Source organism: Camelina sativa, chromosome 3, assembly GCF_030686135.1.
Source record: "Camelina sativa cultivar CO46 ecotype springtype chromosome 3, ASM3068613v1".
In the NCBI taxonomy this organism is placed as follows: Eukaryota; Viridiplantae; Streptophyta; class Magnoliopsida; order Brassicales; family Brassicaceae; genus Camelina; species Camelina sativa.
Window position 1 is genome coordinate 28,943,362 of NC_141882.1, and position 27,016 is coordinate 28,970,377.

At 35.7% G+C, this 27,016-nt stretch overlaps 2 protein-coding genes and 1 pseudogene across 2 annotated transcripts; all 3 read right to left on the minus strand.

The window, feature by feature from the left end:
• Window positions 1-623: 623 nt before the first annotated feature.
• LOC104779320 (jacalin-related lectin 13-like) lies at window positions 624-9,365 on the minus strand (annotated as a pseudogene).
• Window positions 9,366-17,621: 8,256 nt separating this feature from the next.
• Window positions 17,622-18,555, minus strand: LOC104778133 (uncharacterized). The gene has a single exon (XM_010502504.3). It carries the CDS (start codon window positions 18,468-18,470, stop codon window positions 17,844-17,846), a length of 627 nt encoding a protein of 208 aa, XP_010500806.1. The 5' UTR covers window positions 18,471-18,555; the 3' UTR covers window positions 17,622-17,843.
• Window positions 18,556-20,240: 1,685 nt separating this feature from the next.
• On the minus strand, window positions 20,241-25,445 carry LOC104778134 (homeobox-leucine zipper protein ATHB-15). The gene is made up of 18 exons (XM_087507002.1): window positions 24,328-25,445; window positions 24,064-24,223; window positions 23,837-23,937; window positions 23,651-23,741; window positions 23,442-23,537; window positions 23,222-23,335; window positions 23,062-23,145; window positions 22,817-22,972; window positions 22,648-22,722; window positions 22,438-22,550; window positions 22,162-22,351; window positions 21,899-22,075; window positions 21,727-21,807; window positions 21,506-21,640; window positions 21,094-21,419; window positions 20,896-21,001; window positions 20,663-20,812; window positions 20,241-20,579 (listed from the first exon to the last, which is right to left on the minus strand). Exons 1-18 carry the CDS (start codon window positions 24,531-24,533, stop codon window positions 20,433-20,435), a joined length of 2,508 nt encoding a protein of 835 aa, XP_087363128.1. The 5' UTR covers window positions 24,534-25,445; the 3' UTR covers window positions 20,241-20,432.
• Window positions 25,446-27,016: the final 1,571 nt, after the last annotated feature.

Consider the following 27,016-nt stretch of genomic DNA (forward strand, 5'->3'; position numbering starts at 1 on the left):
AAAATTATCAAATATACTCAAATAAGTATAAGTTTAAAACATTATAAAAGGACACACAAACTACTTATATATATATATGTATATAAAATCTTATAAATACCGTATAAATATTTTATAAAAGCTTTATAAATGTTTTGTAAGACCATAAAAAAAAACTTTTAAACCCTTATAAAATCTAACAAACACTTGAAACGAGTCTAGAGTAGTAGATATCATCAAGAAATATCTTATAAACATTACAAAATTTTATAAACTTTTCAAATTTAATAAGAGATATTTTTGAAAGTTAGACAGATAAAAAATATATTTAAAAAAAAAATCATACTAACAGAGGTATGTCTCAAAAATTCTTTAAAAAATTGAACCAAATAAAGGATTCAAAAAAATGAGGCCTATTAGTTTATCTATAGCTTTGTAGTCTTAACCGGTCCTGTCCTACCAAACTCTTTGTGTTACTTAGGAAATATAATCTCACAATTGTTATTATGGAAAGAAACATGAGTTTTTACTATTTCTTAGAAAAGAATGTCTATCAAAATGAGATTGGGAAAGACAAATCAAAACAAACATAAGAGAGATATACATAGTAGAGTGCAAGATATATGTGAGAACAAAGAACGTGATCAAACACCGCCCAAACCACCATCATCACCTTGTGCTTCCAGTTTTTACCCATCATGAGGAGGGATATGCTCCAAGAGCATGAATAGACTGAGGAGAAGATCGTCCATGGAACCCAACAATAGGACAGCCTTCACTCTCAAGCACAAATTCTGTAAGATCGTCCAAACACATTACCAAATGTCGGAGATGTTCTACCTTTTGATGTTTTGAAAGTCAACGATTTAATCATCATGTTTCCAGTACAAAAGATGTTTCTATTATTAATGGTAGAAGCAATCCCGTTTACGGACGTAATAACTTCATTTAGATAGTCCAGGACAAACGCAATAGAAAGAGCTTACGAAGTATAAGTCTTAATTCAAGAACAGATAAAGAATTATGACCTCTCCTTCTTGTACCCCAGAAACAATTTTAAACCATGCTCACGGGATTCAACTTTGTCGCTGTTATCGTAATCGAACCTGACACACCGCACACTATATCCATAATCCATTATAATAAACGTTCACCTTTCTTACTCCTTGGAAACTACCATCATCCCAAAGGTTACCTGAAGAACCATTCTTATAGACCTTTTCATGAAAACCATCTTGGTATTCCAATTTAGTTACAGCCTAGAGGAAGTGTTGTGAAATATGCTCCAAGAGAGTTTAGATTATTTTCAGCATATCCATGAAACCCAATGATCTTATTACCATTGCAACCAATTGTAAACTTCACAGCGCCTTCATAGTATCCCATGAGGTCTGAAGTCTTCATGTTGGTTTTGAATTGGAGTGCTTGAATGACACCGGATGTCTCGTCAGAGTAACCGTCAATAGACAGTAGATATTCCCTGTCGAGATGGTTAATCTCAAACTAAAAACTTAAAAATGGCCTAAAAACCTTAAATTAACAAACATTTAATAAAATATTTTTGGAATTAAATTTTCTTGGGAGATTTAAAATTTATTTTCCTGGCCATACCCCATACATACCGGCTCAAGTATGTAACTTTTACCCGAGGTACAACCATGGGTTCCATTTTTAGGTTGTCCATCCTTGTCAACGTAATCGAATGTGATGTCTTTTATGCCTTTATGATCACTTCGTGCATGAATCTTTGTTACAGCCTCATAATCAGCTCCATCATCCCATTCCTTGCCTCCTTTGCCCCCTTTGGCTTCCATTCTTGCAGGAGTAATCGAAGTAACATACGCTCCAAGAGCTAAGAGGCTAGCATCAGCAAAACCGTGAAAACCGATGATTTTCTTTCCGTCCATTGCTTGCGTAAACTTATGTTTATGATATTCTTAACCCATCATTTCAGAGATCTTCAAGTTGGTTTTGAATTGAAGTGCAAATATTACACCAGTACCCGCAATCGAAGTAACCCTCAACAGATAAAAGATGTTCATTTTTTTCATGATCAATCTCAAACTGCAAAAACATTGGTCAGACAACATTTAAAAAAAAAAAAAAAAAAAAAAAAAAATTCAAAGTCATCACATGAATGATATGCTCAAATTTATCCTAGAGCTACTCTCTCAAATTAAGAGGTCACTGTAATACTTAGGGGTCGAATTCCACAAGGACTCAAGTTTACAAAATAAATTATAGAGTTTTATAATTAAGCTAAACAATAATAATTTGAATTAAAATAAACAATGCAAAATATTAAATAAAAGCTGTGTAAATTAAGATGATCAAAAAGTTATGTCCAGAAAATTTCTCAGGAAATTACAAAATAGTAAATCAATAAATTAATTAGGATTCAAACAATTAAAAATCAGATCTAGAACTCTAAACTCTTTTGTAAAATAAATCAGTTTTCACTGCAAATATTATCTAAATTAAAAACCAGAAAATCCAAATCTCTTTGTAAAATTCTAGGTTAAAACTTAGCTTTAAAAACAGGTTTAGATAATTTCACAAAATTACTAAATCAAATCTCTTTGCAGAAAGTAATTTTGCTCATCAAAAGGTTTTATCAGGAAAATCAATTATATTCTCATATCAATTTATTTTGCTAGGTTATTAATTCTAGATGGCCAATCAAGGATTAATATGAAGAACAACCTATGATGAAGATCTAGAAAGATAATGAATCCTAAATAAACAGATCTAATAAATCATAAAATCCATGTGAAAAACCCTGAACCTAACAAGCAAACTACTCAGATATAATCAATGAGGAACACATCATAGACTGAATAAATTGCATTAAGAAATCAAAAGAAGAAGTAAAGGAGTTTTGAATCTTCTCTCAAGGAGTCTTGATTCTTCTCTCCAATAGCTCTCTAAAAATCTTTTAGGGTTTTTCTCTCTCAAAAAGCTGCTAGAATAAAACTTCCTAGAATAAAACTTAAGGGTTTCTAAAACCTAAAAATACTATTTATATGTCCTAAAACACGTCAGGTGTGTTGCAAATATGGAAAACTTTGGGGCAGATTTGTAAAATTTCCAAATTTGTGATTCTTCATCGGCTGAAGAGGGTGTCGACCGATGCTCTTGTTTTGATCCGAGTCCAAATTGATTCTTCGAGATTTATGCTCCAAAATGATCCAAATTGCTCCACTTTGCTCCTTCTGTGCCAAAGTCATAGAAAACCTGCAAAGACTCAAAAACATCATAGAAAACAAATCAAAAGACTCAAAAAGACTCATTATATCATGGTTAAAAACCACAAAAACCATGATATATCAACTCCCCCAGACTTAGCATTTGCTTGACCTCAAGCAAAACAGAAACTTAGACCTGTGAAAGAGGTTTGACAACAGAAAAACTCATTTTCTTTCTAAGGTAATGCCATGATCATTCAAACCATAATCCATATGCTTAGCAGACAAATCCAAATAGAACCACCATGTACTTCTCCATTGACATTCGTATCATTCCCAAATTCAAACCAAATTCCACTACTTCCTCCATTAAGCCTTCATCAATGGGACTCATCAATTTGATCAATGTCAAGAACCTTCTAGACTTATTCCCGTACTATATTTTAACAAGCAAGATATATCTTTTTACAATATGTGGTATTCTTCCTCTCCCCCCAGACTTATTCTATTCTAAGCCTCCTTTGAGCTTTGCCTTGCTGTTTTTTTTTACTGACTTTTTTTTTACAAGCAAAGGTGTAGGCGAATAATGGGGTCATCGGTAATTTACCTATCCCTCGCTTCCAAGCTTTGTGTGATCATTTGACTCAAGAGTAGAATAATGAGGTCATTGGTAATTTACCTCTCTCTCTAAACTGATCAAAATCATCTCATCTTCTATTCTCGTTTTTTTTTTAACAAAGCTCTTAGGAGTGATTTTTTCAACTTAAATAAGGGAGAGAAATACCATTTTCTTTTGAAGATCTTACTTGTCAGGTATGAACAAGGAGACAAGCTTTATGAACATCAATCTCCTTAATGAGTTAAAAAGAAAAGTACAGAAGTTACCTCAGGCTTTTATGAATTCCGTTGGAAATTTGGATGTCTCTGGTTCACTGGTTAGCCATTGGATTTTTCATTAGTCGGATTAGTGGATTCAATCGGCAGCATTAATCAACCAAGGCAATACACCTAAAAAGAAAAATCATAGTCCCCAACACAATTATGAAAAATTTGACTCAATAAAAACAAAATTCGGTTTTGACACACTAAAAACCAAAAACTCTGTTAGTAGTTAGTACTAATCTCCCCCAGACTTAAACGACACTGTCCCCAGTGTCTTCAAGTAAGAAGAAAGCAAAAAGAAACAAAAACATATGGAAAATTGTAAGGAAAAGATGAACTGTTTTTGGGTTACCATGCGTCGTCGACCGATACCATTTCAGTGTCGATCGACACTCATCACGAATGGTGTTTTTGGCCGTATGTCCTTGTTAGTTGCAGATAGTTGTGTTGATGGATCAATCCTTGGATGATTATTCTGTTAAGAGACACTCAAACACAAGTTAAAAGCAACATGATAGATAGATAGTTCATGATTTCAAACAAAATTCAAACAAAAACTGACTCAATGCAAAAAAAGAAAAATGATTCAAAAGGAAAAGAAAAACCTATAAGTGGGTTGCCTCCCACTAAGCGCTTGTTTTCAGTCATTAGCTGGACTGCGTTGAAGCTCAGGCATTGGGTAGATCAGAACATGGCAATGCATGCCTCCCAGAGCATGACCTCTTCATCCAAGGTGGTGTATAAGCAGTAGAAGAGTGAGGTCTACCAAGGATATGAGGAACAGGACCTGGGTGGGATTTAGGGTAGGGTTTGCATCTTTTATGTCCTGCACAATAACCAACAGAAGAAACAAGCGCTCTACGATAATCTCATGGCTCGGTTAACTGCAAAACAGTTTTTGTACCTTTGAAAGCCTTGTTAATGATAGAAGGGGGGTTGGGTAAAGAAGATGCATACCTTTGCCTTACCTGAGGACTCTGGGGTGTGGAGGGGTGTGTCTTCTGTTTGGGAACAGTTGTCAGACTTGGAGCATCAGTTGTGGACAAGTGCAGGTTCGGATGTGGAGGGGTGTCGATCGATGCTGCAGCGGTGTCGATCGACATTGAGCTTGATGCTCAAAAATCAGAAATTTTCTCAACAGAAAAAGTCTGTCCATCAATAGTAGGAGCCCTCCTCAGCTTATCCATCTCAAAGTTTATACTCAAACCTCCCACATTCAGTGTTATATGTCCCTTCTGTACATCTATGATGGCACGAGCTGTAGCCAAGAAAGATCTTCCTAAGATGAGAGGGTCTTTAGGCTCTTTGTCATACTTCAGCACCACAAAGTCAGTGGGAATCATGAAGTTTCCAACCTTAATTGGAATATCCTCTAAAACACCTTCAGGAATTCTTCGGGATCGATCAACTAAGATAAGAGATATCTGAGTTGGCTTGAATTCCATCATCCCAAGTTTCATAGCAACAGAATGTGGCATCAAGTTAATACTAGAGCCTAGATCACATAGTGAGTGAGCAAACCGTTCTGCAGAGATAAAGCAATCAAGTACAAAGCTTCTAGGGTCTAGTAACTTCTATGCAGTCCTACACTGAATTATTGCACTCACTTCCTTAGAGACAACCACCTCTTGCTTCTTCTCTTTCTTTTTCTATGAGGGCTAGTTCAGCAGAATCGCACTGACATCCTTAGTTAGCAAAGCTCCTTCCTCAGGGCTCAAACCATTTGATACCATTCTCTTCACATAACGCTTAAGTGGTGATGAAAGCTTTACCGAACCCCCGACACCGTGGTTCGTAGCCACGTGCTTTTTTTCACGAGGTACGCCTATCAATTTGAATGAATCAGTCAGGGGCCTGATAGGCGGTGGTTTTGCATCAATCAAAGGCATCTCTATCATCACCTTGTCCATCATCGCCTTACATCTAGCTTCCTCCATCTCCTGCTTGGACTTTCTTGGCTTAGGAAAAGGAATCTTATGCTTGTATACCCTCTCAACAGCTGCTGGAATCTGAGATTTTGTGTTGCCGGGTCCTGTCTGAGAGGGGTGTCGACCGACACCCAGGTGGTGCCGATCGACACCATCATCTGAACCCGAGAATTTGGCCGATTTTTCTTTCTGTTCTGCAGAAACAATTGCACCAGCATCTTCATCTCTCACTGATATGGAATTGCAATCATGCTTGGGGTTTGACTCAGCTCTTCCAGAAAGAAAACCCTCTTGCTTTTAACAGACCCAGCAGTCTGTGCCACTTGACTCTCCAATTGCTTAACATGTACATTCAATGCATCAATCCTTCCAGTAAACTCTGTGTAGACATTATCAATCTTCCCATTGAATGTCACTGTCATATTCTCTTGTCCCTGAAGAAGCTGCTCAAGCATGGCCTCCATTCTACTCTCAGAAGGAGTTTGTGGATGTGGAGATTGATAGGAAGAGTTCCCATAAGTCCCTGTGAAGTTGTTCCCTTGTTGCTACTTCTGAAAATCAGGCTTAGGAGTGTAGCCCAAAGAGTTCCCACTGTAAGGCTTGTTGCTTTGCTGATTACCGAATCTTTGTCCTTGATACCCAGCTCCATAAACATAGTTGACATTCTCCTCTGTATTTTCTGGCTCTGGCTCAAATGTCTCAACTTCAGCAGCAAAGTGAACTGATTTCTTACCCACAAGAAGATTATGCACTGAATCTAGCTTAGCATTGACTGAAGCTAGCTGGTTTGATTCAAATCCTCCATGTAATCTCTTTCTTTCAGCATCAGCTCTCTTAGTACTATTGCTGGAGGCCAAATTCTCAATCAAGGCTTCAGCATCTTCAGGATATCTTGTCTTGAAGTTCCCATGACTTGCAGCATCCAAAGCTAGCTGATATTCCCAGTCAATTCCTCTGAAAAAGATGCTTAGCAGTTGCACTCTTGAAAATCCATGGTGTGGACAGACCCTTTGATAAGCCTTGAATCTCACCCAAGCTGCCTTGAAAGCTTCATCTGGTCTTTGCTTGAAGGAGGACAGCTTGACTCTTAGCTCATCTGACATGGCATCATCATAAAAGTAGTTGAGAAAAGCCACTTTGACTTGTTGCCAAAATGTCAAAGATCCAGTTGGCAACTGTTTTAGCCATTGAGATGCTACTCCTGCAAGTGAATATGGGAAAAGCTTGCAGTAGATGTAGTCTTCAGTTACTCCATTGGCCTTGATACTGGTCACCAAGTCTTCAAAATGCTCAATATGGTCCAAAGGCTTCTCATTGGGCAGATTAGAGATGGATCTTTGTCCAACTAGCTGGAAGTATGCAGGCTTCAGCTCAAAGTCATTCTTTGGAAATGGAGGTGGAACAACTGCAGAGAGGTTTTCATACATTAAATCAGCTCTGTTGAAGTCTGCAATAGTCCTGATCATATCCCGATTTTGATCCTGTCTTCGAACTGGGTTGTGGACGTGGTTTGCAGCTCTACGTCCGTCTGCTGGAGGTGGGTGTCGATCGATACCCTCTGGTTGGCGATCGACACCATCGACAACAGCAGCTTGCTCGTCGCCAACAACAACTTCAGCAATAACATTACTGCATCAAGCTTTTGGCCCTGCTCGTTGCGCAAGTGGCCCTCTTGATCCCTCAAAGCACCATCCTCATCACGCATCAGAATAACTGTGTTAACAATCTTCAAGGATTTGGCTGCTTTTCGGTTCTCACGCTCAAGTTTTCCCAACTCTTGATTTGTAAGCTTCACAGTAGGAACAGTCTTGTTGCTCCTTGTGTGAGGTCTAGGAGGCATGCACCTGAAACACCAAAGAGAAGAAAAACAAAAACGTGTAAGTAGAAAAAAAAAAAAAAAAATTTAGACGAAATACAAAACTCAAATCTAATGGTAGATCAAAGAGTCCCCGGCAACGGCGCCAAAATTTGATATGCTCAAATTTACCCTTGAGCTTATCTCTCAAATTAAGAGGTCACTGTAATACTTAGGGGTCGAATTCCACAAGGACTCAAGTCTACATAATAAATTATAGAGTTTTATAATTAAGCTAAACAATAATAATTTGAATTAAAATAAACAATGCAAAATAATAAATAAAAGCTGTGTAAATTCAGATGATCAAAAAGCTATGTCTAGGAAATTTTTCAGGAAATTACAAAATATTAAATCAATAAATTAATTAGGATTCAAGCAATTAAAAATCAGATCTAGAACTCTAAACTCTTTTGTAAAATAAATCAGTTCTCACTGCAAATATTATCTAAATTAAAAACCAGAAAATCCAAATCTCTTTGTAAAATTCTAGGTTAAAAATTAGCTTTAAAAACAGGTTTAGATAAGTTCACAAAATTACTAAATCAAATCTCTTTGCAGAAAGTAATTTTTCTCATCAAAAGGTTTTATCAGGAAAATCAATTATATTCTCACATCAATTTATTTTCCTAGGTTATTAATTCTAGATGGCCAATCAAGGATTAATATGAAGAACAACCTATGATGAACATCTAGAAAGATAATGAAGCCTAAATAAACAGATCTAATAAATCATAAAATCCATGTGAAAAAAATTGAACCTAACAAGCAAACTACTCAGACATAATCAATGAGGAACACATCATAGACTGAATAAATTACATTAAGAAATCAAAAGAAGAAGTAAAGGAGTTCTGAATCTTCTCTGAAGGAGTCTTGATTCTTCTCTCCAATAGCTCTCTAAAAATCTTTTAGGGTTTTTCTCTCTCAAAAAGCTGTTAGAATAAAACTTAACGGTTTCTAAAACCTAAAAATACTATTTATATGTCCTAAAACACGTCAGGGACTTGTGTTGCAAATATAGAAAACTTTGGGGCAGATTTGTAAAATTTCGAAATTTGTGATTCTTCATCGGCTGAAGAGGGTGTCGACCGATGCTCTTGTTTTGATCCGAGTCCAAATTGATTCTTCGAGATTTATGCTCCAAAATGATCTAAATTGCTCCACTTTGCTCCTTCTGTGCCAAAGTCCTAAAAAACCTGCAAATACTCAAAAACATCCTAGAAAACAAATCAAAAGACTCAAAAAGACTCCTTATATCATGGTTAAAACCCACAAAAACCATAATATATCAATGAACACGAATAAAAGCATATTTCCAAGTCATACCATCTCTGTGAAACCTGTGTCTGGATAACCATGGAATGATCCATCTTTCAGTTGTCCAGTCTTGACATAGTCGAACTTGACAAATTGTATGCCTTTCGGACCACCTCGTACATATATCTTTGTCACATCATAATGGTCGGATCCATCATCCCACTCATATTTGCTTGCCGCCTGCTCGTATCCTTCCGCTTCCAGCCTATGGGTCATATCGGATAGATGTAAATAGTGACTATCGAACTAGCGGGAGTCATATAAATATTTTGTTAAAGAGTTATTAAGAAGTTGTATTTAATAACAGTATCGTGACTTTTGAAATGTTTCAGTTGTACTAGTTTTGAAATGTTTAACAAATATGTATTCATTAAGAAGTTGTATTTTTATACCTCGTATAGCAGTTTCATTAAAAATACATAAACTTTTAAATTTGGGATGTTAATTTTACTTCTCAACTTTGAAAATATCAATTAAATCATTAAAAAAAATCTACTACATAAAGAAATGACGAACGTGCGTTAACTTGTCTCTTTGAGGCATGTCGTAAAAATGTTAAATAGATTAGTATTACTGGAAGTACATATTATGTTGGTGGTATTTGGATTTATTTATCCCATGTTAGCTCTATGATAATAAGTCAATGAATTGGTTCAATCATATTGGGTTGGAGAATATAATGGGCTGTGCCTGCCCATGATATAATCGTTCCATTCAAATTCTGGTTTTGGTTATTGCTGGAAACCAGTGTTCAATAAATCGCCCTAGGCGCTGGGCATGAGGGGTTCGCCACGCTTTTTCTTTATCAGCAGTACTAAGCGGGGCAAGCTATTTGGCGGTTTCAGCAGCGTTTAATCGGATTCGGCGGTTTTAGGCGGCTGCAAAAACATGTTCTTAACATAAACCCTAATTTACAAACGAAGAAGACGATGACTGTTTTATGCTTTTACTCAGTGAATAGAGTCACGTGAACAACTTAACTCTTTAATAGGCTTTAAAAATTGGCATGGTTTTTCTTATTTGGCCCAACAAATGTTATGTTTCTTGTCTTTCTTTTTTGTCCTCACGTTTCTTGTTATTTTTATTCATTATAATAGGTTTTATTTAATAACTTCACCAAATGTTATAATGAAATATATTTGTCTTCATCCCTGTTTGAATTTTGGTTATATATACATATACATATTATATATTATATATTATATTTTTGCATAAATATGTATATCCGCTTAGAATGCTTAAAAACGCTTAAACTCCGATTAATCCTTCTAGGCGCTAGGCGTTGGGTTACCGCATGGATTCCGCCTAGCGCTTTCTTGAACACTGCTGGAAACTCATATGAGATTGGAGCCTCTCTTCTTTCATACTTATAGATTATAAGTAACACATTGTCTAGTCTCACATAACAATCATCAAATTATCGGGAGAATTAAAAGGTAACTCAATTGCAGATGATTATTACAAAAAACAATAGAAAGAAGATGTCCTTACCCAACAAGAGTCTCATAATTTATTTGGAGGTATGCCTCTCACACATGTTCAATCAAACCCTAAAAAGGCCCACTACCAGAATAAAAGCTGCTACATGAGCTCTATTTTCTTTGTGATTATCCAAATAATTTAATAAAGATTCATCCTACTCCTCTAAGTAACAATATTTAATGCAGTTCCCTCATAAATCATTGGCTACTGCGTCTTTTGAAATGTTCAAGTTGTACGATTAACAACCAAAATGTTCTATCAAACCATAGGAGAATTCCGGTCAATAACTTTTGGTAGCTCTTAATATATTAATACGCTATCGACCCCATTTTAGAAAATAACTTTTTGAACAAAAAATATAAAATAAAAATAACTAAACTTAAATTTATGTCGATATTAAGTACGTAAAAGATTACAATATGCATAAACAAAAACATTTTATCTATATTCTGACCGATCAACTTTTTAAAAATATTATGCACCAGTTTTAAAGCATGCTTTCTTCAAATTTATACAGGTTATTTCACTAAAAATATTAATAACCATTAAAAATGTCACCTAATGTAACTAAAAAAAATTGTGATAACTAGCGTGTTACAGTTTCAGAATGTACAATATACATCTATTAAATGTTATTAATTATGTGCTGAGTTCGAAGATAAAAAATTTAAAACAAAAGTGATTAGTATTTTATATGAAAGAATATTATACGCAAATGTAATAATTAGATTCAATAAGTATTACATTAGATTCAATAACTGTAATCTATTTATAACTATTTATGCTATAGATTTTAATTTGTAGATATTTTCATACTTTGTTAACAGTTTCAGTATATCATAATTCACGTACGACATAAACATATATATTGTCTCTATCCGTCTTTCCTTTGGATATGCACAGGAAGTTTTTTTTTAATCAGACACATGTATAATTGTCTACTTGTCTTAATCACTTTTATTTCCCAACTAAGCAAAGAATATCTTAGAACCTTGCTCTTCATTCTTGATTTTGAGAATCTAAAAAGATGAAAATAGTGACTTATTAAAGAAGTTTTTATTGACTCTGCCATATATAAGCTTTTCTTGATAGTGGTAGAGTTGTTGTTTTGATATGTAATTGGCTTATTGCTATGACTATGAATTCAAACTTGTGAATATACTATTAAGAAAATTAAAAGCTTGAAAAGAAAATTAAAGAAAAAAAGTTGGAAAAGAGAGCACTTTTCTCTCTTTTGCTTTAGGGAAAGAGTTAAACAGCTTGCAATGTCTACTTTAAGTTTTGTGTTTTATTTCACCAAAGTTGTATATTTCACAACAATATAATTTTCTATGCATGTTTTGAGTGCGTAAATGTTTTTGTAAAGTGAGACTGCACTTATTAAACTACCGTAATATCATTGAATCACTTTACAAAAATTCGGTATTTTGAATGAGATTATAACCTCCGAGGACGTGGATATGATTGTAATAAAGTAATATGCAAAATATAAAACGTAACCTCTTGGGTCTATTTTGGAGTCATGACATGCAATTTATTAAAACGCTAATAAGAGTCAAACCGTACGACAAATGTAGGTAATCAAAGGACGGATACGGAGAATATTGCACATACATGTCCAATATATATGATTATATATATGAGACAACAAAACAGATACAAAATTGAATTTAAATTTTAATAATATTTGGTTTTTTCCGTATGATTATGATGATTGTCACTAATAGAAACAAAATATGTATGAAAAATTGTGTAGTATTGTTGGGCTAAACTTGAAGAAGAAGAAAGCGGTTTAAAGGAAAAGGAAAACTCCAATCTAATTAGGAATATTTCTATTTAGGAAGTATTTAAATAAGTTAGTTTATCTGTTTGGATTAGGAAATTATGTTTTAAGTTTTCTCTATATAAAGAGTTGCGAAAGTGTGGTATACCATTGAGAGAGATTTGAGAGAGAAAGAGATTGAGAGATTGTGTGAAAGAACTTAAAGTTTTTGAGTTAGTTTCTTTAACTTAATAAGAGAGTTATTCTTATAAACAGATCTTTTGTTCTTATATCTTTCTTGCTAAAACTAGATTTGGTATCAGAGCTTCTAGGTTTGATATTCGAATTATGAGTGAGTTAATAGCTGCAAGCAACAAGCCGAAGGAGAATACGCCATCATCCATTCACTGCCCTATGTTGACACCAATCAATTATACAGTATGGGCAATGAGAATGGACGTTGCGTTGTGTGTTCATAAAGTATGGGAGGCAATTGATCCTGGAACTACCAAACCCGAAAAGAACGACCTTGCAAGAGCCCTACTCTTTCAGTCCATACCTGAGTCTATGATCTTACAAGTTGGTGATCAAGTTACCGCTAAAGGTGTATGGGATTCCATCAAAGCAAGGAACCTAGGCGCTGATCGCGTTAAAGAAGCTAAACTACAGACTCTCATGGCCGAGTTCGACAGACTAAAGATGAAGGAAACCGATACTATTGACAACTTTGTTGGTAAACTTTCAGAGAACTCCACAAAATCAGCATCGTTGGGAGAAATCATTGAAGAAACTAAGATTGTGAAGAAGTTTTTGAAAAGTTTGCCAAGAAAGAAATATATTCATATAATCGCAGCACTTGAGCAGGTTCTTGATCTAAAAACAACAACTTTTGAAGATATTGTTGGCAGATTAAAGACCTATGAGGAACAAATTAATGATGAAGAGGATCCACAAGAAAACCAAAACAAGCTTATGTACGTCAACTCAGAGTCGCAGTCCTACGATTTCAGCTATGATGGTGGCAGAGGAAGAGGCTCATATCGTGGAAGAGGCAGAGGTCGAGGTCGTTCTGGTTTTCAACAAAGGGACAAATCAAGGATTACTTGCTACATGTGTGACAAGATTGGACACTATGCATCAAATTGTCCTGATCGGTTATTGAAATTAATCAAAGCACAAGAAACTTCGGAGAAGGAAGAAGATAACACTCATGAGGCTGAATCTCTTATGATGCATGAAGTAGTGTATCTTAATGAAAAGAAGATACAACCAAAAGAGCTTAAAGACTGCTCAGATGAGACTTGGTATCTGGACAATGGTGCTAATAACCATATGACAAGAAACTATGGTTTATTTTGCAAAATCAATCCAATGGTCACAGGAAGAGTTTGATTTGGTGATGATTCACACATCGACATAAAAGGGAAGGGTTCAATCTTGTTTATCACCAAAGGAGGAGGACGCAAGTTGTTAACTGATGTCTACTACTTACCAAATCTCAAGAGCAATATCATTAGCTTGGGACAAGCTACTGAAGATGGTTGTGATATCAGGATGAAAGATGGTCATCTCACTGTGCATGACCGAGAAGGGAATTTGTTAGTAAGAGCCAATCGTTCGAGAAACAGACTTTACAAAGTCAAATTGGAGGTTGAAAGTACAAAGTGTCTGCAACTTCTAGCTTCAAGTGATTCTAATATGTGGCACTCATGTTTGGGACATGTGAGTCTCAAGACTATCAAGACTATGGTTGCAAAACAGTTAGTGGTTGGGATATCGTGTACCAAAAGAGAAGGAGACTTGTGCGTCTTGCTTACTTGGTAAACAAACAAGGCAAACCTTTCCAAAGGCAACATCCTATCGAGCAAATCAAACACTAGAACTTGTTCATGGAGATCTCTGTGGACTGATCTCACAAAAGGTATATTTTTGTACTGATTGACGATCATTCAATATATATGTGGACCATTTTGTTGAAGGAGAAAAGCGAAGCATTCGAGAAATTTAAAGTGTTTAAAGCATTGGTAGAACAGGAGTCCAACACTTTGATCAAAACATTTAGAACCGACAGAGGGGGTGAGTTCATGTCACAAGAATTTCTCACTTTCTGTGAACAAGAAGGCATCAATAGGCACTTTACGGCGCCATATACACCGCAACAAAACGGTGTTGTTGAGCGACGCAATATGACACTGTTGGAGATGACCAGAAGCCTCTTGAAGAATATGAACATGCCCAACTACTTATGGGGAGAAGCAGTGAGACATGCAACCTATGTCATTAATCGGGTAGGAACAAGAAGTTTAGATTTTCAGACACCATATGAATGTTTCAAGAAGAAGAAGCCAGATGTGGGACATTTGTAGGTGTTTGGATGTGTCGCCTATGCTAAAGTTGAGACTCCACATCTAAAGAAGCTAAATGATAGGTCGAAAATGCTTATATATCTTGGAACATAACCTGGCTTTAAGGTGTACCGACTTCTTGATCCAACCAACCGGAGAATCACTGTTAGTCGAGACGTTGTGTTTGTTGAGAATAAGAGCTGGAGGTGGAATGACCATGTGGATAACTCTGAAGAATCAAGAACTTTTGTTCTTAGTTTTGGCGACTTCGGTAACAATGGAGTTAGAGAAGCGATTGTTACAGATGAAACAGAGGAAAACAGAGAGAATGAAGGAAATAATGATGTTTATGAGGAAGAAGAAGCTACGGATGAGTCTGAAACTGAATCTGCAGAGGAACAAGAACAAAGTCTAGAACTGCCGCAACCTGTGCAGCAAAGTTCTATTACACAGCCGCAGTCTCAGTATCAAAGACCTGTTTTAAGAAAGTCCGAAAGACAAGTTAAACGACCAAGCTACTTGAGTGACTATGTGTTATTAGCTGATATAGAAGGAGAAAATCTTTTATTGATAGCAAATGAAGAACTAGGGAGTTTCAGAGAAGCAAGCGAGTTCAAGGTATGGAAAGATGCTTGTGAGGAAGAGATCAGGTCGATAACGAATAACAACACATGGAGCTTAGTCGATTTACCTTTTGGAGTGAAATCTATCGGTTTGAAATGGGTGTTTAAGTTAAAATGAAACGCAGATAACAGCATAAATAAACACAAAGCAAGACTTGTTGCCAAAGGATATGTGCAGAGGCATGGGATAGATTTTGATGAGGTTTTTGCTCCAGTTGCTCGAATTGAAACAGTCCATTTCATTATTGCTTTGGCTGCTTCGAATGTTTGGGAAATACACCACTTAGATGTAAAGACTGCATTTTTTCATGGAGATTTGATAGAAGATGCGTATGTTACTCAGCCAGAAGGTTTTGCTGTCAAAGATAATGAAGAGAAGGTCTACAAGTTGCATAAAGCTCTTTACGGACTTAAGCAAGCACCTCGTGCTTGGAACTTGAAGTTAAACAGCATTCTCGGCGAGTTGGGCTTTGAAAGGCTTTGAAATATGCACTAAAGAATCATCTCTTTACAAGAAGCAAGGTAAAGAAAGTCTTCTCATTGTAGCGGTCTATGTAGATGACTTGCTTGTCACAGGCTCTAGTCTTGAGTTAATTCTTGACTTCAAGAAAGAGATGGCTGGGAAGTTTGAGATGAGCGATCTAGGCAAGCTCACCTACTATCTCGGGATTGAAGTTCATCAAGGAGAAGACGGGATTGAGTTAAGACAGGAGAGGTATGCAAAGAAAATTTTGGAAAAAGCAGGAATGTGTGAATGTAACTCTGTTCTTGTTCCGATGGAACCTGGTCTAGAGCTTTCTAGGACACAAGATCCACGGTGTATTAATGCAAGACTCTATCGAAAACAAATTGGGTGTTTGAGATATCTACTTCATACCAGGCCCGATCTTTCATACTCTGTTGGGATTTTGAGTCGATATCTTCAAGAGCCTAGAGAGTCGCATGGAGCTTCTCTGAAGCACATTTTGAGGTATCTTCGAGGAACACTTGATCATGGACTCTACTTTAGACAAGGGGAACAAACAGGTTTGATAGGCTTTAGTGACAGTAGTCACAATGTGGATATTGATGATAGAAGAAGCACAGCTGGCCATGTTTTTTACTTTAACGAATGTCCAATCGCATGGTGTTCTCAGAAGCAACAAGTGGTGGCTTTATCTTCATGTGAAGCTGAGTTTATGGCAGCAACAGAGGCGGCTAAACAAGCCATATGGCTACAAGAACTCTTTGCTGAAATAGTTGGTAGAGCTTGTGAGAAAGTAATGATACGGGTTGATAACAAGTCCGCTATTGCACTCACTAGGAATCCGGTTTTCCATGGCCGCAACAAGCACATTCACCGGCGATACCATTTCATTTGTGAGTGTGTCGATAACGGACAGGTTGAAGTACTGCATATTCCAGGAACTGAGCAAAAGGTTGATATCTTAACCAAAGCACTTGACAAGAACAGGTTCAAGGTTATGAGGAATCACATTGGAGTTCATAGTATGTCAAGAAAGGACTTCAAGATTAAAGGGGAGATTGTTGGGCTAAGCTTGAAGAAGAAGAAAGTGGCTTAAAGGAAAAGGAAAACTCCAATCCAATTAGGAATAGTTATATTTAGGAGGTATCTAAATAAGTTAGTTTACATGTTTGGATTAGGAAATTATGTTCTAAGTTTTCTCTATATAAAGAGTTGTCAAAAGTGTGGTATACCTTTGAAAGAGATTTGAGAGAAAAAGAGATTGAGAGATTGTGTGAAAAAACCTAAAATTTTGAGTTAGTTTCTTTAAGTTAATAAGATATTTATTCTTATAAACAGATCTTTTGTTCTTATATCTTTCTTGCTAAAACTAGAAGTATGTCATCAAACTATATATTTCCTTACCAAAAAAAAACAATATATTTTTTTAAAAATTATTGGATTCATCTGTTTTTACTGAAATATTAGATTTTATAACTAATACAGTAAATAAAGTTATTCCAGTCACGACAGTTAAGTACCAAATTTCCTTATTATTTTTACTTTAGAGTGTTATATAATTATTTTTTTAAGTTACTACTTTTCAGTAATTTAAAAAGCTAGAGAGATCTCTTGTTTTAGGTTGATGTATTCATTGGTTAGAGGGAGGAAAAGTATAAACTGAAAAAGAATATAATAATTTAATTGAAACAAGTTAATTGTGGTGTCGTTGTGAAATTTTGTAGATCAAAAGATTAGTCATTTCGTTGGAATTAATTTTACATTAGTGTACTACATATTTTCCAAAGATCTTACTAATAAAACCCATGGTAATTTTTATTTATTCATGATATCCAATTGTATTAAGAAACGCGAAATTAAAACCCCCCAAAAATAATATTACATCTTTGGAACTGTTTTTTTTTTTTGTTAAACACGTTTTTGGAATTTAATCAGCAAAGACAAAAAAAAAAGGAGTAACAAAAATATTATAGGAACAAGAGAAATATGAAGAAACACACTGTTCAGATTAAATATTTAGCTGAACTCAATCATCTTTTTCTGCTGACTCAAGTTCTTATAAAATTTTTTTATAAAATCATCAGCCGCTTTGTCGACGTGTATGTTACCCACGTCACCATTTTCCGGCGTTAACGGGAACGGTGAGTCCGTTACTCTCAACGGTCTCACCAACGGAGTCCTTCCAAACCCGGGGAAGTAAGGAGACAAGGCCACTGTTAAATCTCCCGGCGTGACGTTTCCTTTGTCACCAACGCCGTTAAGAAGCTCAAGAACTGCTCTAGCTGCGGCTGAGTCGTCGTCGAGCGTCTGAGGCGTTTGACCACACGTAAAGAGACTATTATGGCTCTTTTTCTTCATGAAAGCCATATTGGGGAAAGGGAAAGAATAGTTTGGAGTGTTGCTACAGCTAAACTCGTATTCTTGTCGCGATATCGCGGTGGCTGAAGCAGCGTTTAAAGCGTCTGAGGAGGTGGAAGCGGCGGGGACGCGACGACGGTGGTGGAACATGAGGTTCTTGCCACGTTTGAGAGTGGCGTTGAAGTCGGCGATGAGTTTGTGTTTTGAGACACCTTTGCGGATCATGTACAAGAGAAAACGTACGATGTTCCATAGCTTCTTGCTTATTGGTACGTTCTGATCCATATCGATCTTTAGAAAGAGAAAGAGAGATTTGTATTATTATCTTCTTTTTTTTGGAGTTTGATTACTTATGAGCTAAGGAGAAGAAATGTGAAGGGTTTATAAAGGAAGAAAGAGAGAGAGAGAGAGAGGGGTACTAAAACGTGCAAGAGATTATAAAAAAAGATTTCAAAGACAAAGCAAAAAGGTTATGTATTTACTTACCATTGGCGCTTAATTATTGCATCCATTTCACTTTAAAATAAAACAAATTTAGTGAATATGGACCAAATTTTCTATTTTTGATTGCTTCTACTTTTTAAGGATATGTGAATTATTGCAGCCTCCGATCAAAACTTGATATCATCAATATTCTAGGCTAAATAGTTTTTTTGTAAAATTATATCCGAATTATATTTAATTCTTTTTGACAGTTGGATTAATAAAAACTCAGATGTTTTTTCTTTTTTACCATTCAATATGTGACCAACGTCCATGAATGAAATTGAATTAAAATTCGAATAAATTAGTATTGGATCGAAGTGTACCGTTTGCATGCATGCATGTGGCAACTGGCAAGTTAATGGTATCAACGTACATTTAAGACATTTATATGTAATGAAGTTCGATTTGTCCAAAAAAAAAAAATATATATATATATATATATATGTAATGAAGTTCGATAGTCTTAGGGATCAAATCGACATGCCTATGTCATTCGATCATTAAAACAAATAGCTAATGACTAATCCACAAACAAATGTAGCCACTTGATATATAATATTAATCAACACAAATAACATAAAAGCAAGAAACAAGATACAATTTAAGATGAAAGAGAGCTATAAAGCAAAATTTTATATAATAACTTTTTTGTACTTTAAATTGCACTATGCCACTATGTATGTCATAATCTATATACGGATTTTATAGGTCTTGCTTTAAGGGTTACATAATTGCTTCATCCATTTTCTAAATATCTTTTTGAGGAAATTGAATTCAAATTAAAAACAAATAATTCTTTTTCAATTATCGGGCACACAATATTCATCCTCAACAAATGGCCAACATTAATACTTTTTCGTCTGATTTAAATTAAAATATTTCAGTATTTTATAATTTTTAGCTCGTAAAAGTTTCATTGAAGTGAAACCAAATTTATGGTTTAGATACGTAAAGAAATATCCTATAATTATATAAAATTATTTTGAATTATAATTTACTAATTTGATATGATCCAAGAAAACTTTGGATAGACATTTTTGTTTGATTTTACTAGAAACAATATTTATATCTGTTAAATTTGGGCTTTGATATCATGTTAAGTTTAGGTTTATTTTGGACTTTCACCTAAAACCCACGATTAGTGGATTAATCATAACCGTTTATATATTAACAATAGTCATTTTAAATTTTCGAGGTGGGGTTTGGATTGTAATCAACACTGTCTACAGTTTTAGCATTTCTCTGAATCTCAGCCTTGAACCAAATTATAGTGATCCGTTAGTTAATCGATTCATTTTAGGCTGAGGTTTATTAAATTAGAGCTCTCAAAGATTAATTTAGATTTTGGTTTGCCTCCGGTTACCTTTATAAAAAAATCGCAATCTTATCCTAAACAATCCAAATTGTCGTTAGGGAAACCTACACCAGATAGAGATGGCCATGGTTGAGTCCATTAGTGTAATGATTGACATATATTTAAGGAAAGGAAAAGAAGATAAATTGTGTGATGGGCAATTTCTTTTGTAAAGAAGTCGCATAAAATTTTGGAAAGCTAAATGCAACAAGAACTAGAAAAGAAAAGGATCATCATCATCATCCATCACTCATAATCAAATTACAACAAAGCAAATAATTCTTGAGTTTTCAAAAAAAACACTGTTTATGTGTTCACAGCAACATCAAGAAAAACAACCTGACCGTTTTAGAACAGCCAAAAGGCAAAAGCTTCGTCTGAAAAAAAGAGAACAAATACAGCAAATCTCAAACAAAGGACCAATTGATAAACACAAAGCAGATGCAATGAGCATTCTCTTCTTCATTTAGTACTTTCCAAGCAACTGCTCTTTCATACGAAACTGGTCTCCCCATGCTTGACAGGCATATCCCACCTTGAAGGCAGGCAAACCCCTAAAACAAAGATCTCCGTAAGTCACAAAAGTAAAATAGAAATTGGACAAGAATGAAGGTAGATCAGAGAATGTTTCTAAAACCTGTTGCATGATCTGTGGGAACTCAGAGCAAAGAGTCTTTCTTCCATTGTCATCAAATATCTTCTCCAAAGAGATGTCTTGAAGAGCAACTAATGTAGTCTCCAGCATGTCAAGTCCTGCCTGATTTGCAAATGTGAAGACGGGCAAGGCCTAACCCATATTTCAAATCCCAAAACAGATTAGCGAATATACTAGTTAAGTACTATTTTCGATTAATGTTGTGTTGTTGTTACCTTCATTGAGCAGCAGATTATAGCATCCGTGTGATGCCAAAGATTCTTAAGAACAGATTCATTGCCTTCGCTGTTTGATTTAAGTAGCTCAACACCCATGTAACCCCTATTATCAACAGACAAAATGAGTTAGCTTTAAAACCTATACATTGTTGATTTGGTGGAAATGTAGAACATATTTGATAATTTGGCTTATACCTGTAACTCTGGCAGATCCAACGAGCAAGTGTTTGGGCTTCAGGAGTACCCAAAGGAGTGCGTAGACCAACTTGTGAACTGATATGAGAAGGAGAAAGAGCCAATGCTACTCTCTGCACAGATGATATGATACTTCGAACATACTGCCTAGCCATGGATGCTACATGTTCTTGCATATGGCTCTCGATACCAAACTCAAATGCTATTGTCATCACAGATCTTGCACATGTCGAGTTTCCTGATTGATCAGTTGAGGCTTTTGTTCCAGCTGAACCAACTTCCAGTGCCGAAGCAAGATCCAAGGTTCGGTTTGGACTAGATACTTCCTGCTTTCGAGTTCAAGAAAAGCTCAAGTTTCTGAAAAACTGAAAAAAAATAGAAGACTACAATGGAAAACATTATTTCTTCTAACCTTAGCGGAATCAAGAGGGATAATACGAAAACCAGAAGGAAGCAGAGGTGCATCATCAGCAAAAGAAGCGTCGATTGGAGCAAATATAAGTTCAGCACAGGTTCCTACAGCACTTTCATCCATTCCGCTACAAAGCTAATCACAAGAAACATATATTTTACGTACAGTACTAGAGATCTTCATTAAAACCTTATGCAGAATAGACAACCTTAAGTACTCACTTGAAGCAGGAAGATATCTCTTGGAACGATTGCATCTTCAGGTGAATGACCAAGACCTTCCAGTTTGATGACTTCCATGAACTGAGAATGAAAACAACACCAAACATTACTTCAACTTAAATTATGAAGATAGAAGAAAACAATTAAGGGTATCGAAGAAACTTGAACTAACCTCTTCATGCTCTATTGTATGAGCAAGTGGAAGTATAACTTGGCCTCCAAATCCTCCAACTCGGGCACTACAAGGCCCCACTTTAACTGCTGCAGCTAAATACGCATCAATGTTGTTGTCAGCCCATTCTGATCTATGCTCCCTCAGAAACCGCAGCAGGATCGCTGGAGGAACATTCTGTAGTTGCAAAATCCCAAAAAAAAAGGTGAAAAAGTGTTGCAATAATCATCAGTTGATCTATAAAAAAAAAGTGGTGCACTGACCTGTAAAAGCATGGATGCTTTTGCGCATAAAACAACACTGCTTACTGGAGCAAAGCCATTGGAAAATGCAAGATTTAAACCCATTAGCTTGTCTGGAGAAGAGTTAACAGTGATTGTGACATCATCCATGCTATCTCCTATCACTGACCATCCTTCATCAGTGAAACCGTTAACAGCTTCATTAAAACCTCTGTAGTGAAAAAAATGTATAAGATAGCAATATATAGAACCCAAACCCACCAAAAAGAAGAGGCAAATCATAATGTATATAAATACCTGCTTAGCCTCTGACTGAGAGCTCTTAAGGCAGCAGGACGCCGTCCCCATCCATTAACACTACTATTAGTCTGAGTAACTTCTTGTGCTATTTGCTTGAGTTGACGCAGTGCCTTTGAGACAAATTGGATAAATGTACATCATTCAAGAACAATAAGTTTTTATATTAGAATGCAAGCTTAGGAGAATAAATGAGTTTAATTAACATACTGCCATTGTTGTCTTTTGTGCAAGTACTTTTGGTGACTCATAGAGCGGGCGCAAGACCTCAGGCACGCTACAAGCCTATTTAACAGAACAAATATCCAAAAAGTTTGGTTAACATTTCCAAGACACTGATTGATTGATTCATTAGAATTAGTGCAGAGAGGGTTGTTACCTCCAAATCCATATGATCCACTATGTGTATGATTGAGCCACCACCATCACAAGGCCGTATCAAGTACCCACTGGGAAGCATCTCTGCTCTAACAAAATTCTGAACCAGTGGCATACTAGGACCGTTCTGAGTGCTCTTAAGAGATCTCTCACAGACCTAGAAAATTAGTTACTCAGTGAGAAAAGGATCAACATGTATAAGAAAACCAACACACAAAAATAAAGCATATACTTAGAGCAACATACCACAAGGCTGCCATCTTCTAAAACAGAGGTGTAACGCAACAGCCAGAAATCGCGTGGTGGGGCCAACGTAGTTGGTGCATAGAGCTGTAAAAAACAAGAAGATGGCGGTCATTACAAAAAAAAAATACTAATTGTAGCATATATAGTTTATATAACTAACCTGCACGTAAAGCAGCTCAATGGTTCCACCATTGGCGGTTGGCAACACATTCATAACATCAACAGCTCGACATTCGCGGAACCACGAAGGACGATCCTTGACGATCTCTGCAACCTAGAAAATAGAGAGACCAAATTAATTTGTTAAATATGTATACAAACACACATGGGATAGAATAAAACTGTATAAATCAGCGATGAGAATGACTCTAAACACATACCCTTGTAGGCTCAAGACCCACTAGGCCACAGGCACGTGCTGCCACACCAGTGCAACCATGAGAAATAGCGATGATTCCAATGGAATCCGGACCAGGCTGTTACAGAGATACAAAACAACCATTAAGGAAAAAGCAGAATAACTATTTGATATCTTACACTATATGCAAGTAACGAAAACAAAATTAGAGGAATTGAATCAAGGGCATACCTTCATTCCAGGCATCTGTACCCACTCAACAGCGGTTCCAGTTGCCTTTGAAAGAAACTCTGCTAAAGTTTCTTCTGCCATGGACAAAAGTCTGAAAACATAAAATGTATCATTGGACCTCAGAAAAATATGGAAAAGTGAAATTTTTATCTAACAGAGTAACTATATTCCAATCAAAGAACCAACCCTGCAGGACTAGCATCTCTTGGAGGATTCTGAGACGCCAATTGGTGCTGACCACTCGTCACCACCGATTCACAGCTTGTGTCTTTGGCTGGGAGTGAAGGCTGTGAAACCAGAAAAAAACAAAATCAAGGCTTATACCATTTAAAGGAAACTATTGTCCTTAAAGAAACATTCTAGAACTCGTTAAGATAAGAGAAGTGAAGATATTGCAAGAGTAGAATTCTCACATTGTGAGTATGTTGACGGAAGTAGCTGTTTTCATGGACCAGCTGTGACACTTGCTTCTGCAACCTATCATTCTCCTCCATCAAGAGCTTGTTCATTGCCGTCAGCTTCCGATTCACAGCTTGAAGCCGTGAGGCCTCTTTCCTTTGTTTCTCTCTACATCTGAAGTTTACAACAGAAACGAAAAAACACAAAGATTGGATCAACTAGATAGAGAGCACAGAAGACCAAAGAAATTTCCAATTACTGCAATTCTTAATCATTACCTTCGGTTCTGAAACCACACTTTGATCTGTTTAGGCTCAATGTTAGAGAGAATAGGACACTCTCTGATCAGCTGCTGACGGCGAATAGAACTCGGTTTAGGACATTCATGATAAAGCCTCTCAAGTGCTTCAACTTGTTCAGGTGTGTATCTCACATACTTCCCATTGTCCAAACATCCCAACTTATCCTTGCAAGACATTGCCATTACTCCTCAAAACTAATCTTCTTCTTAATCACAGTCACAGAATCCACAACTGACTGTAATCACCCCTCCAAATGATAACCAAAGTCTACTCTTTTTCTAACAGAAGAAAACCTTAAAAAAACCACAACATACTAAAAAAAGGAGACACAGAGCTTCCTAATCCACCACAAACTCCACAGCTTGAAGAAACAACTCCAAATCTCCAATCAAATCTAAACCATCTCAAAATCCTAAGCACTTGGAGTGACTTCACAAATCACATTACCTCGAATTATGTTTTCCTTAACGACTTGAAAACACATAGCAGAGGCTTTTCTTCGTGTAATCTCTCGAAAGGGTGACACAAAGACAAAATCTATCCTTTTTAAGAGCTCAAATACCAAAAACACAAGAGAAGAAAGAAAAAACAAAGACTTTTTCCCCCCAAGAATACACCTTTCCCTTTTACAAACACCGAAAAAGAAAAAAGATTCGAACTTTTCTCTGGAAACAAACACAAACTCACACCTAGAAAAAAAAAAAAAGTTACAAACTTTATTATAATTCTTCTCGTGACGGATACAAAACAGAATCACCGAGTAGACTCAGCCATTAGAAACCACGATTCCCCAAATAACTCGAAACGGAGAAGCCATAGTATCAGTTCTCAAACCCATATTCTCCTTCTCCGAGCTCTCATTGAATAAAAATTGAAAACTTTAGAAAAAAAAAGAAAAAAGAACCCTAGAAATTTTTAATGGAAGGTACAAAAGAAGAAAGAGAAAAGTAGTAGAAGAGACGAGGAGGAAGATGTATGTAGAAAACAAATCATAGAGCTACACTGCTGTACTGTTTGTTGTTTTAGATGTTTATCTACTTTGTGTTTTTTTTTTTCCTCTAGCTCGTTCATGGCAACTTTGAATTTTTATTATTATTATTTTTAGCTTTTTTAAATTATATATATTATAATTTAGTTTTAATAATTTTTTATTTTAACCTATGATTTGATAGTGGTGTTGCATTTTTTTTTTTTTTTCTGATTGGCACATTTCATAAGCCAACAACAACACCTCAAGGAGAAAACTATATTTCTCTTTTTGTCTAAAGTACCCTTCTCATGGGCATAATTGTTAATTTTTTCGTTTCAATAGTATTAGAACTAAAAAAAATATATAAAGTGTATGTAAATAATGACATGTTATAGTTAGTTTAACATTTAGAAAAATTAACTATAAAACTGTAAATAAATATTTACAACGTCAACTGTACCATCCTTTGGATGATCATAATCTAGTAAAATTAGCAATTAATTATTTTTAGTGAAACTTTGATTAAATCTAATGAAATAGTTGGCATTCCTTCCATTAAGTATGTTCAACTACCAATTCATATATCACATACATATATATCAATCTTATACATTACAAGCATGTAGTAATATGAAACTATATGACTAGGTTTTTAGCAATTGTAACTTGTAAGTCTAAATTCCTTAGCCTAGTTTATTTTTATAGAGAGTGGCAGAAGTGTAAATGAGGTGAAAATGGAGGGGTAACAAAGGTACAATAGGATAGGGAATGGGGAACGTCAGAGGCGTAGAAAAAAAAAACAAAGGGCGTGTGAGAGAGAGAGAGAGAGGACTGCGTAGGTCGACAGAGACAACATCATTACCTTCTTTGCATGCGTCTCCTCTCCTCCGTCTTAAAGCTGAAGCTGCACTTCTTTTTTTTCTTTTTTTCTTTTTTGCACACTCTCAAATCCTTTTTTTTTTGTCAACTCTATTATTATTCTTACATTTTTCCATATAATGTCTGTAAAAGAATGGTATTAGCATATTATATACTCTTGAATTGAATTAGTCATCATGATAAATTGATTAAATTCATTGTGTCTTTTCGAGTGGTTTCAAGTTACTTTTTCAATTACCAAAATATTTTCACTGTATTCGTTAGTATAGAACTATAGATAGACAAAAAATATAATAAAGCGGAAGTGATTGTGTAAAAATAATAACCTTTGGAGCGGTAAACTTTAAGTCAGGCCTAAACTTAAGCCCAGTCCATCATCTATATCACGGCCAGTGCAATTATGCAAATGTGAGTTTTAAATTTTAATGTACAGTACTTGTTTCATTATGAACCTTTAAAAGGTCACTGATTTTTTAATTTGTCCATTGATCTGTATTTGGAAAATCCAATGTTGATTTCGTTTACAAAAATATTGTATTCTTTGCAAGAGATAGAGATGATTCCTACTGTTCATGCAATTGCCAAATCAGTGAAGCAATCTTGGTGATAAGAGAGAGTTTGAAACGTGCGATATGATCTTGAAACATGTTGTCCAATGAATGCTAATCGTATGCACATCATGTATGTATGTACCAGGTTGTCCGTAGATAAAATTTGCTCCCTTTCTTGAAAAACCAATACTTTCAAGAATTGAATGGTGATTGTATAATAAAATAATAATAGCTGGAAAACCATTAGATCAAACACAGAAGACAA

Excerpts from the sequence above, each read along its gene's own strand:
- LOC104778133 (XM_010502504.3), bottom strand. The coding sequence starts at position 18,470 with ATGGATCAGAACGTACCAATAAGCAAGAAGCTATGGAACATCGTACGT.
- LOC104778134 (XM_087507002.1), bottom strand. The coding sequence starts at position 24,533 with ATGGCAATGTCTTGCAAGGATAAGTTGGGATGTTTGGACAATGGGAAG. Across the intron at positions 24,224-24,327 it reads GTGTGGTTTCAGAACCGAAG|ATGTAGAGAGAAACAAAGGA; the intron begins GTAATGATTAAG and ends TGTAAACTTCAG. Across the intron at positions 21,002-21,093 it reads TGGATCTGCCAGAGTTACAG|GGGTTACATGGGTGTTGAGC; the intron begins GTATAAGCCAAA and ends TGTTGATAATAG.